General features: G+C 48.3%; 1 protein-coding gene across 7 annotated transcripts in view; it reads left to right on the top strand.

The window, feature by feature from the left end:
- The window catches only part of KIAA0319 (KIAA0319 ortholog), a 106,406-nt gene that overhangs the window by 37,247 nt on the left and 56,196 nt on the right, over positions 1–12,963 (top strand). For all 7 annotated transcript variants that reach the window (XM_074398510.1, XM_074398512.1, XM_039462715.2 and 4 more), the window contains exons 2-3: positions 2,418–2,577; positions 9,827–10,572. In XM_074398510.1, the coding sequence (XP_074254611.1) occupies positions 2,418–2,577; positions 9,827–10,572 (906 nt within the window). The remainder of the gene's footprint in view (positions 1–2,417; positions 2,578–9,826; positions 10,573–12,963) is intronic.

The following is a 12,963-nucleotide window of genomic DNA, read 5'->3' as shown; positions in this document are numbered from 1 at the left end:
AAAGTACTGCAGGGCTTCTGGAAACAGGGGTAAGGAGGAGTCTTACCTTCCCATAAGGTTTTATCCACACATCCTCTGTGTGGAGGGAGGAGGAATAAAGTGGGGTGGGTAGGAAAGAATGGTGTGAACTGGAACTAAAATCTAGTTTACTACAACATACCAACTGGCAACTCACCTGAGGATTCTGATACCACGTTAGGAAACCTTATCTAGATGTTTTGAACATGAACTTGCGTGTTTCCTCCTGGGAGCCTTTGTCACATATTTGAAATAACAAGCACTTGGAGTGCAGCTCCAAGTCCAGACTACCTAGTACTGGTTCTTCTGCCTTGAGCAAACCAGTTGACTTTTTTTGAACCTCAATTCTATCATCTAATGCAGAGATGATAATACTGTCTGAGTTGTTGTGAAGATCACACTGAGAAAGTACCAGGCAAAAATACAGTGCTTATATTAACTAAATTCAATTCAATGTAAGACGCTTATGATTGTATTTAATAAGATGCACAATTGTTTTAAATACCACTAAGGAAAAAAATGTTGTCAACTAAGCCAAGATACGTCACTTTCTTCTCACTTAGAGTTTTAAACAAATTGAAAAAGATTGAGGGGGTGCTTAGACAGTTTTTATCATGACTCGTTCTTGTGCATATGTAAAAAGGAACGTATAAGTGACATACATTAAGGTATTCCTAAATTTTCTTCCTGCCCAATAACTTGTCAGTGTGTTTACCGATACCTGAGGCTTTTCCAGATACTGCCTGTGTGCCATAATGAACTTGGAGGAGGCGGCATTTCTCAGGACAGATATTGCCTGTGTGCCGTCATGAGCTTGGGGGAGGTGGCATTTCTTAGGATAGATATTGCCTGTGTGCCATCATGAGCTTGGGGGAGGTGGCATTTCTTAGGACAGATATTGCCTGTGTGCTGTCATGAGCTTGGGGGAGGTGGCATTTCTTAGGACAGATACTGCCTGTGTGCCATCATGAGCTTGGGGGAGGTGGCATTTCTTAGGACAGATATTGCCTGTGTGCCATCATGAGCTTGGGGGGGGTGGCGTTTCTTAGGACAGATACTGCCTGTGTGCCATCATGAGCTTGGGGGAGGCGGCATTTCTTAGGAGGGTGCTTTGTGTTGTCTTCGTGATGTTCTTCCAAGCCTGCGACCCCAGTTCTGCACAGCTGATGTGCATGCATAAGCAGTGCCACCCACTTCCTGCCTGGCACATGGCCTTCTGCAACTATAGGACATCCTGATATCAGAAATGGTAAAATGTAAAAATATTTATGTGTTAGAATTAATGAAATAGAAGCTGGGCATGATGGCTCACGCCTGTAATCTTTGCAAGGCCAAGACAGGCAGATCACTTGAGGCCAGGAGTTTGAGACCAGCCTGGCCAACATGGCAAAACCCCATCTCTACTAAAAATATAAAAATTAGCTGGGTGTGGTAGTACATGCCTGTAGTGCCACCTACTCAGAGGCTGAGGCACGAGACTCACGTGAACGCAGGAGGCAGAAGTTGCAGTGAGCTGAGATTCCACCACAGCACTTCAGCCTGGATAACAGTGCAAGACTCTATCTCAAAAAAAAAAAAAAAAGAATTTATGAAATATAGTAGTATGATTTATTCCATCATTATTTCATCGTTTTAGCTTTGAGAGGCTGTATATAAAAGCAGACAATGGCCAGATCAAACATAAAATAGAATTTTGACCGACAATCCACAGCCCAGGACACCAGTCCCTTATCTGCAATAAGCAGCCTAGGAAGCCAGCCTGCTCTAAGTCAAACTTCCCAGAAGCCAGATTGCTATCTTGGAAAACAATCCGGGAAGCTCCACAGTAACTTCTGTAACAATCAGCCCCGAATGACCAGGACTTGATTAATAACTAGTGGCTACCTTCATTTTAATCCCTTCTTCCAACTTTGGACCAGTAAGAGAAAGCCAGACATGCTTTCTTAATCAACCACGTAGGATGCCCTACTTCTACTGAGCCTGAGCCGCCTGCAGCCTTCCCCGAAACAGCCTCCAATTACAGCACACCTGAGGCTTTCCCTTTCTCCACTCTAAAGCTTTTCCTCTGCTCTGCCTGTCTTTGAGTCTCTGCTAAACATAGGTGATGGTAGCTGACTGCCTCGCTATAACAAGCTCTCAAGAAATAGCCTTTGTGTTTCTCATTTGGTTGGTCTTCGTTTATTTACATAGCTTGTAAGGAGAGTGAGCGTAAAATTCCTTGACTCTTCTTAGAAGCTGTACTGTCTGTTTGAATAAACTCTGGATGGATGCCTGGGATGTGGCTCTGTGATGTGACCAGGACAGGCTTCCCACTGACATGAATGAATGATAGAAATAATTTTGGATGTTTCCACATTTACCTATTTTCTTCCTTACTCTTTTCTGTTTTTCCTTTGAAGTTCTTGAGGTCAAATCTGGTTCCTGAAAAACATCAAAGAAAGCTTGCACCAAACGCTCTTCAGGGCTGCTTCAGAAGCCTGGCATCACCCACTGTGCAGTGCAGAATGGCAGCCCCTACAGGTGTGCTCTCTTCATTGCTGCTGCTGGTGACAATTGCAGGTAAACCTCTACCCTGGAGATACCTGTGTTGGGCATGAGCTTCTTGTCTAGTGTAAGCAACTCAGATCCACCCGAAGTGAAGGGGCTGTTGGTTTGCTTTGCAATAGAATTCTTTTACATGTAAAAGCATGAAAGGCAGACCTCATGCATGAGTGGTTTTCTGTAAACAGGAATTTAAATTTATTATCATGACTGTTTCATGGGAAAATAAAATCACATTTCAAATATACTAGGAAAACTTTATGTTTGTATATTGAAAAGAATTGCATACTAGATCTAACTGGTAAAGCCAGATTTTCTTTGGTCAGAAATCTTTATTTTTACTATACTCACTTTGTTTATGGTGGATACACTCATGGCAAAACATCATTGGTGAGCATCATTTATGGTGATCCATGGCTAGGCTGGTCCAGCTCAGCCCCTCCGAGTGTACCAGGCGTTAAGGGTGGTGATATGACTAGAAAAACTGTTATGTACAGTTTGATAAAGTGAAGCAAAGCCATAATGAAGATGACCTTAGAGAGACCCTTCTTTATTTTATTTTATTTTTTACTTTTTGAGACAGAGTCTCACTCTGTCTCCCAGGCTGGAGTGCAGTGGCGCGATTTCGGCTCACTGCAACCTCTGCCCCACCAGGTTCAAGTGATTCTCCTGCCTCAGCTTCCTGAGTAGCTAGGATTACAGCGCCTGCCACTACGCCCGGCTAATTTTTGTATTTTTAGTAGAGACTGGGTTTCACCATCTTGGCCAGGGTGGTCTTGAACTTCTGACCTCATGATCCACCCACCTCAGCCTCTGAAAGTGCTGAGAATACAGGTGTGAGCTACCGCACCGAGCCGAGAGACCCTTGTCAAAATATGGTTTCTCATGCCACACTCCAGACCTACTGGATTAGAACTCCTGGGTGTGGCTTGGGGATCTCAGTTTTCAGCAGCACCTGGAGATGATTTAGAAGCACTCAGATTCTGAGCAGCACCATCTTACATGTGAGGGCCACTCCAGACAGTCCTGCCACTGGAAAAGCCCTGCCATGACTGGGGGGGCTCCACCACCCAGCTTATTAAACTCACCGCTGCTTAGTGTGTAAGACAAAATGTCCCCTTATTTCATGTTTAATATACTCCAGAGAATACCTTCATTCGTGTTTTACATGATGTCATTAATGTTTAGAGACCCATATTTTTTTCCTTACAAATATCTACTTTTTCATTCCTTTTGCCTTTTTCTTATGAGGTGGTATTCTCCGTTAATTCAAAATATCAGTACCTGAGTTATGGCATCCCAATAAATGTTATTTGCAATTTGCTCATCTTCCATCTTTTTTTGTTGGGTGGGGGGCAGTTGGCAGAACTAGCTGAGGCTTTATTTTCCAAAAAATCCCAATTGAATTGTTTTGTAGCTAGAGGCATAGGCAAGTCGGGAGTGAGCTCCCCTGTGGGTGGGCTGAGGGACGGGCTGAGCCTCAGGTGGGTCTCCTGTCCCCTGTGCTCCCCTGCACAGCAGCCTCCCCCACAGGCTCTGGGGCAGCCACAGGAGGGGGTGGTCTGGGAGGGGCTGCTGTGGCCATTCACTTGGGCAGGACCATCAGAGGACTCAGACACCAGCTTTCTGTCATGGATCTCGATCTTCTTCACAACCATGGCCCTGAAGGAGCTGGTGCGGCTGAAGGAGCTGGAGCACCCACCAGAGCCAAAGCTGGAGCCCAGACTGTAGCTGAGGCTAGGGCTTGTGAGGCCCCCATAGGCCAAGCTCAGTTCATCTGAGTAGCCACTAGTGGTCTTCATACAGAAACGCTTGTTCAGCATCCCAGACTCCAGCCGGCTCCCCTCGTCCTCCAGCAGCTTCTTGCAGGTGACGATCTCGATGTCCAGGTTGGCTTGATGATCATCAGCTCCTGGTACTCACGCAGCTTCTGTGCCATGTCCTGCGTGGCACCTGCAGGGCAATCTCTAGCCAGGACAGCTTGGCACTGGCATCCTTAATGGCCAGCTTCCCATGCTGCTCAGCATCCACGATGGTACCCTCTAGGGAAGCCCTCTGGCCTTTGAGGCCGTCAGTCGCAGCCTGGAGCCAGCTGCTGTTCTGGTTCATCTCAGGGATCTCCGTCTTTGCATGATGCAGATCATCCCTGTGCTTCCCAGCCAGCGCCTGCACCTCCTCATACTTGATCTGGTGTAGGCTCTCAGCCCCACCCCCGCTGCGGTTGGTGATCTCCTTGCACTGGGCCTTGACCTTAGCAATGATGCTGTCTCTGTCCAGGGAGCGGCTCTTGTCCATGGACAGCACCACGAATCTGTCCGACATCTGGGACTGCAGCTCCCGGATCTCCCCTTCATGCAGCTGTCTGAGGAAGCTGATCTCATCATCCATCCCCCACCAGGAAAGACTCCAGCTCTACCTTGTGCGTGTAAGCTTCATCCACATCTTTCTTGATGAGGACAAATTCATTCTCCATCTCTAAAATTATTTGTGGTTCTTTTTTTTTTTGGAGATGGAGTCTTACTCTGTCACCCAGGCTGGAGTACAATGGCATGATCTTGGCTCACTGCAACCTCTGCCTCCTGGATTCAAGCAATTTTCCTGCCTCAGCCTCTTGAGTAGCTGGAATTACAGGCACCCACCACCTATGCCCAGCCAGTTTTTGTGTTTTTAGTAGAGACAGGGTTTCACCATGTTGGTCCAGCTGGTCTTGAACTCTTGCCCTCAGGTGATCCACCCACCTTGGCCTCCCAAAGTGCTGGGATTACAGGTGTGAGCCACTGCACCCAGCCTTCTGTAAAATTACTGATGTCCTTGTACTTGTTCATGAAGTCCTCCACCAGCCCTGGCATGTTGCCAAACTCAGCCTCTAGCTTCAGCTCTTCCTGGCCCAGCATGTCCAGCTGCTGCCGAAAGTTGATGTAGCTCTCGAATGTGCAGTCCGTGTTCATCTGAGCCGTCTTCTGCTGCTGCAGGAGGCTCCACCTGCTCTCCAGCATCTTGTTCTGTTGCTCCAGGAACCACGCCTTGTTGATAAAGGAGGCAAACTTGTTGTTGAAGGTCTTGATCTGTTCCTTCTCTTGGGTCCAGATGGCCTGGATGTTGGAGTCCACCTCCACCTTAAGGGGGGCTCAGTAGGCTCTCATTGACTGTGATGGCTGTGATGTCTTCCATACCACTGGCCCCACCATAGCCTCCACCCAGACCCATACTGGTTCCCAGGCCACCTTGGAAGCTGCTGCTGCTGCCCACTCTAGAGAAGGTCAAGGAGCTGATGCAGGCACTGGGCCCACTTGTATAGGAGTGGCTGCTAAAGGACCAGAGGCCAGAGGCGGACACCTTGTAGGACTTCTGGGTCACCTTGATGGACATAGTGGAGGCAGGAAGGTTAAACCAGGTGGAGATTCAAGAAGGTGCAGGTGCTTCTAGGTGCTTTTTTTTTTTTTTTCTCTGAGATAGGGTCTTGCTCTGTCACCTGGGCTGGAGTGCAGTGGTGCCATCATGGCTCACTACAGCCTCAACCTCTTGGGCTTAAGTAGTCCTCCCACATTGGCCTCCCAAAGTGCTGGGATTACAGGTATGAGCCATTATACTCAGACTTCTCTTTCTTGTTTACCTTTGTAAATGCTAACCAGTGATTTTATTAATTTGTCAACAATCATCAAGTAACTACTGTGTCCACAGATGGGGCTAGGATTTATAGAGCATACAGACATGGGCAGCAGGCTCCCTGGTCTCTAGTTTGATAGTTCTTGAAGAGCTTCCTTGAGTGTGTCTAATAGATTCTGAAGTAATTATGGCAACTTGGACCAAATGAAGAATGATTTCGTTGTTGGGAGCCCCACCTTCTCAAACTTTAGCCTTAAGATCTTTGCTTTTAAAGTGTGTATATCGAAACAGTCCCCATTCAGGTGATGTTTTGCAGGACAAAGGAATGGTGCATGCCAGAGGTGTGCCAAGGAATCTGCCACCTTCAGCTGCACTCAACATTGCCCTAAGCTTTGAGTTGAAGGCGTCACCAGACAAAGGTCTACTTGCCTCCCTTGACAGTTTGCTTTCCTGTCAATTTATCCATCCATCCAATTTAAAATAGCCTGTGAGACTTAAAAAAAATCAATTAACAACAACAATGCAACAAAGACATGATGCTATTTTGTAAAGTAAACCTGTGTAATTGAATTTTAGTGAGGAGCAAAATATTATAAATAATATAAGTAAGTGCAGTGAAACTATATGAAGAGAGAACAGATGGATGGAAGGGTGCATGGACAGGTGCAGGAATCTCTGGATGGATAAGTAGATGGATGCCTGGAGGGATGGAGGGAGGGATGGATGGATGGATGAGTCGGTGGATGTGTGGAGGTTTGGAAGGATAGATGGATGAGTGGAAAGGTAGAAGATCAGAAAGATGGATGGATGAGTGGGTGGATGTGTGGAGGAATGGAGGAATGGATGGATGGATGAGTGGGTAGATGCATGAAGGGATGGAGGGATGGATGGATGGATGAGTGGGTGGATGCATGGAGGGATGGGTGGATGAGTGGGTGGATGTGTGGAGGGATGGAGTGATGGATGGATGGATGGATGAGTGGGTGGATGCATAGAGGGATGGAGGGATGGATGATGGAAAGGTAGAAGATTAGAAAGATGGATGGATGAATTGGTAGATGTGTGGAGGGGTGGAGGGATGGATGGATAAGTGAGTGGATGTGTGGAGGGATGGAGGGATGGATGGATGAGTGGAAAAGTAGAAGATTAGAAAGATGGATGGATGAGTTGGTGGATGTGTGGAGGGATGGAGGGATAGATGGGTGGATGGATGAGTGGGCGGATGCATGGAGAGATGGAAGGATGGATGGATGAGTGGGTGGATGCATGGAGGGATGGAGGGATGGATGAGTGGGTGGATGCGTGGAGGTTTGGAGGGATGGATGGATGAGTGGAAAGATAGAAGATTAGAAAGATGGTTGGATGAGTTGGTGGATGTGTGGAGGGATAGAGGGATAGATGGAGGGATGGATGGATGAGTGGGTGGATGCGTGGGGGGATGGAGGGATGGATAAATGGATGGATGAGTGGGTGGATGCGTGGAGGGTTGGAGGGATGGATGGATGAGTGGAAAGGTAGAAGATTAGAAAGATGGATGGATGAGTGGGTGGAGGGATGCAGGGATGGATGGATGGATGAGTGGGTGGATGCGTGGAGGGTTGGAGGGATGGATGGATGGATGGATGAGTGGGTGGATGCTTGGAGGGATGAAGGGATGGATGGATTGATGGATGGATAAGTGGGTGGATGCATGGAGGGATGGAGGGATGGATGGATGGATGAGTGGGTGGATGTGTGCAGGGATGGAAGGATGGATGGATGGATGAGCGAGTGGATGGATGGAGGGATGGAGGGATGGATGAATGGATAGATGAGTGGGTGGATGCATGGAGGGATGGAGGGATGGATGGATGGATGGATGAGCGTGTGGATGGATGGAGGGATGGAGGGATGGATGAATGGATAGATGAGTGGTTGGATGCATGGAGGGATGGAGGGATGGATGGATGGATGGATAAGTGGGTGGATGCATGGAGGGATGGATGGATGGATGAGTGGGTGGATGCGTACAGGGATGGAGGGATGGATGGATGGGTGGGTGGATGGATGGAGGGTTGGAGGGATGGATGAATGGATAGATGAGTGGGTGGATGCGTGGAGGGATGGATGGATGAGTGGGTGGATGTGTGGAGGGATGGAGGGGTGGGTGGATGAGTGGAAAGGTAGAAGATTAGAAAGATGGATGGATGAGTGGGTGGATGTATGGGGGATGGAGGGATAGATAGATGTATGATGAATGAGTGGGTGGATGCGTGGAGGGATGGAGGGGTAGATGGATGGATGAGTGGGTGGATGCATGCAGGAATGGAGGGATGGATGGATGAGTGGGTGAATGCATGGAGGGATGGAGGGATAGATGGATGCATGAATGAGTGGGTGGATGCATGGAGGGTTGGAGGGATGGATGGATGGATGGATGGATGGATGGATGGGTGGTTGGATGCATGGAGTGATAGAGGGATGGATGGATGAGTGGGTGGATGCATGGAGGGATGGATGGATGGATGGATGAGTGGGTGGGTGCATGGAGGGATGGATGGATGGATGGATGAGTGGGTGGATGCATGGAGTGTTGGAGGGATGGATGGATGGATGGATGAGCAGGTGGATGCATGGAGGGATGGAGGGATAGATAGATGGTTGAGTGGGTGTATGCATAGAGGGATGGATGGATGGATGGATGGATCGATGAGTGGGTGGATGCATGGAGGGATGGATGGATGGATGGATGAGTGGGTGAGTGCATGGAGGGATGGATGGATGGATGGATGAGTGGGTGGATGCATGGAGGGATGGATGGATGGATGGATGGATGGATGAGTGGGTCGATGCATGGAGGGATGGAGGGATAGATGGATGGATGGATGAGTGGGTGGATGCATGGAGGGAGGGATGGATGGATGGATGGATGGATGGATGAGTGGTTGGATGTGTGGAGGGATAGAGGGATGGATGAGTGGGTGGATGTGTGGAGGGATGGAGGGATGGATGGATGAGTGGGTGGATGCGTGGAGGGATGGAAGGATGGGTGGATGAGTGGGTGGACACATGGAGGGATGGAGGGGTGGATGGATTAGTGGGTGGATGCGTGGAGGTATGAAGGAATGGATGGATGAGTGGGTGGATGCGTGGAGCGATGGAGGGATGGGTGGATGGATGAGTGGGTGGATGCGTGGAGGGATGCAGGGATGGATGGATGGATGAGTGGGTGGATGCATGGAGGGATGGAGGGATGGATGAGTGGGTGGATGCGTGGAGGGATGGAGGGATGGATGGATGAGTGGAAAGATAGAAGATTAGAAAGACAGATGAATGGGTGGGTGGAAAGGTAGATGGATGGGTATGTGAGTGAAGGATGGATAGATGGATGGGTAGAAAGGTGGAAGGATAGGAAGAAAGATGGATGGGAGAATGAATGGAAGGATGAGTGGACCAAGGATGATTGAGTGGGTGGAAAGATAGAAGGATGAATGTATGGACGGATGTTTTGATGGATTGACTGTAAGATCATGCTGTGATCTTTCTGTGGGAAATGCTGATTGTTTATTTGCTTGCCAGACTGGCCAGGGACTGAGAAGACTCCATTTTTCTGGTTTCTTAAGCTGGAGCTGCTTCCCTGTGCTGTGCCTCTCTCCCTCATTAGAAACTGCTTTGTTTACAGGTTGTGCCTGTAAGCAGTGCAGTGAGGGGAGGACATATTCCAGTGCAGTCATTTCACCGAACCTGGAAACCACCAGAATCATGCGGTTGTCTCATACCTCCCCTGTGGTAGACTGCACGGCTGCGTGCTGTGACCTGCCCAGCTGTGACCTGGCCTGGTGGTTGGAGGGCCGCTGCTACCTGGTGAGCTGCCCCCACAAAGAGAACTGTGAGCCCAAGAAGATGGGTCCGATCAGGTCTTACCTCACGTTTGTGCTCAGGCCGGTTCAGAGGCCTGCACAGCTGCTGGACTATAGGGACATGATGCTGAACAGGGGCTCTCCCTCGGGGACCTGGGGGGACTCACCGGAGGATATCAGAAAGGACTTGCCCTTTCTAGGCAAAGATCGGGGCCCAGAGGAGATGTCTGAGTACTCAGCTGACTATCGCGAGCTGGACAAGGACCTCTTGCAACCCAGTGGCAAGCAGGAGCCCAGAGGGGGTGCCGAGTACCCGGACTGGGGCCTGCTGCCGGGCAGTGAGGGGGGCTTCAACTCCTCTGCTGGAGATGGCCCCGCGGTACCAGCGGAGAAACAGCAGGACTCTGAGCTCCATCACCTGAATGAGCCTGCTTCAACCCATGCCCCAAAACTCCCTGAGAGAAGTGTGTTGCTTCCCTCGGCAACCACTCCATCTTCAGGAGACGTGCTGGAGAAAGAAAAGGCTTCTCAGCTCCAGGGACAATCCAGCAGCAGCTCTGGAAAAGAGGTGGGTGTGTTCAGGATGTGGTTGCGGGTGGGACGGGCTGGCAGACCGCAGGAGGGGCTGGGTTTCAGGAGCCGGGCACTGTTTCAGGCTGTATAGCATAAGGAGCTTCCTCCTAACTGCACCTGTCTCAGGTGTGGCAAGCAAGATGACTGTCTCTCAGAGATTTCTAGGAAGCAGAACATCTTGTTCCTTTGCTGTGCCTCCATGACCAGGCTGTTAAAAAGAACAAAGTTCTGCCTTCAGGAGTCAGCCTGCTCGTAATGACTGAGCACTTCTCCCTAGAGATGCCTCTATGAATATTTAAGGGAGATGGTATCTCCGTCCCTGGGGCCAGCACACACACCCACCCAGGGGCCTTGAAAATCATGCTAGTAGGTTTCTTCCAGACCGACCAGGTGCTCTGGCTGCTGCAAACACAAGGCATCATGAACAGTTGGATAGGACGAGAGATACGAAGGAGAGAACTTAAGCGCCATAAAAAGTTCCATGAAAAAGCTCAGGTTAAAAAAGAATGAGAGTCACTGGAGTGGAACGATTTCAAAAGCAGGTGGAAAGCCCAAGTGTTAAGGGCAGGAGGCCAGGGAGGCGGGGAAGGAGACGTGTGTGGCAAGCAGAGGGCAGCCGGAGAGCTCAGAGGCTGTTTGTTTGGACCCTGGTCAGGACTTGAGAATGTGGTCGGCATGTTGATCAGAGAAAGCTGAGGCCTATGTGGAAATGAAGTCAAAAGGGAACCTGGGAATCCTTTAAGAATTTTTTAAAGGAAAAGTTTTCCTTTTTAAAATTCCAGTGCTTATGTTAGAGTAAGTGAGGAATGCTGGATTGAATTGACATCACAATCTCAACCGTGAAAAATCACTAAAAAGTGTCTAGAAGTCATTTTTACATGTGAGTTTTCTTTTCTTTTCTTTTCTTTTTTGAGACATTCTTGCTCTGTCGCCCACGCCGGAGTGCGGTGGCACTATCTTGACTCACTGCCACCTCTGCCTCCCTGGTTCAACCTATTCTTCTGCATCAGCCTTCCAAGTAGCTGTGACTATAGGCGTGCACCACCGTGCCCGGCTAAGTTTTGTATTTTTTAGTAGAGACAGGATGTTGCCATGTTGGCCAGTCTGGCCTGGAACTGCTGACCTTAAGTGAGCCACCCGCCTCAGCCTCCTCTAGTGCTAGGATTACAGGCATGAGCCACAGCACCCAGCCAAGATTTAATCAGAAGATTTTTTTCCGCTTATATTTTTTTGAACTCCGAAGTGTCTATATTTTTCTGTACTTATAACTAGATTAAAATGAAAAAACTTTCCATTAGAAATAATCTGATAGTATTAAAGATTAACCATATTTACTCATCTCAGTAAATATTAGTATCAATTACCCTCTTTAATGCTGCCAAGTCATTTACTTCCTGGTTTATATAGATGGAACTCTCTAAAATCAAGCTCTACGAAAAATCCTTTGTTTGGCTCATTAGTTCTTTGAGGTTGGTTTTGTTAAAAGATAATTATCTAAATAGGTGAAATTGTGAATTGTTTAGATATAAAATGAACACGTTAGAGATTTGATTCTACTCGTTAATCACTGAGGGAACTAGGAGATTATAATTATCCTACCAGAAAACCTGAAGAACAGACACGTTCATAGATTTAAAAATATATTGAAATGAATGTGCAAATAGAGGCAAAACTGGGTTTCCGGTGAGGAAAGGAGGGAGCTCAGTTGAACCGCTAGCAGGCAGGGGAGAATTTATATGTCTATAGACAATAAGGATATTACATTGTTATCAGTGACCTGCAACTTACAGAGTTGTAAAAATAGCTCAAATACAAGAACAAGTCAGACATCCTGGAGGGGTATCCAATAGATAATATGTTTTTTATTTATTTTATTTTATTTTAATCTTTTGAGACAGGGTCTCATTTTGTTACCCAGGCTGGAGTGCAGCGGCGCAATCTCAGCTCACTGCAGCCTCGACCTCCTGGGCTTAAGCAATCCTCCCACCTCAGCCCCACCAAGGTAGCTGGGACTACAGGCACGTACCACCATACCCGGCTGATATATATATATATTTTTTTTTGATTTTTTTTTTTTTGAGGCGGAGTTTCGCTCTTATTACCCAGGCTGGAGTGCAATGGCGCAATCTCGGCTCACCGCAACCTCCGCCTCCTGGGTTCAGGCAATTCTCCTGCCTCAGCCTCCTGAGTATCTGGGATTACAGGCACGCGCCACCATGCCCAGCTAATTTTTTGTATTTTTTTTTTTTTAGTAGAGACGGGGTTTCACCATGTTGACCAGGATGGTCTCGATCTCTTGACCTCGTGATCCACCCGCCTTGGCCTCCCAGAGTGCTGGGATTACAGGCTTGAGCCACCGCGCCCGGCCTCCGGCTGATATTTATAT

This window comes from Saimiri boliviensis, chromosome 4 (assembly GCF_048565385.1).
Source record: "Saimiri boliviensis isolate mSaiBol1 chromosome 4, mSaiBol1.pri, whole genome shotgun sequence".
NCBI lineage: Eukaryota > Metazoa > Chordata > Mammalia > Primates > Cebidae > Saimiri > Saimiri boliviensis.
Note: the sequence above shows the minus strand (reverse complement) of the source record. Positions and strands in the feature narration are given on the sequence as shown.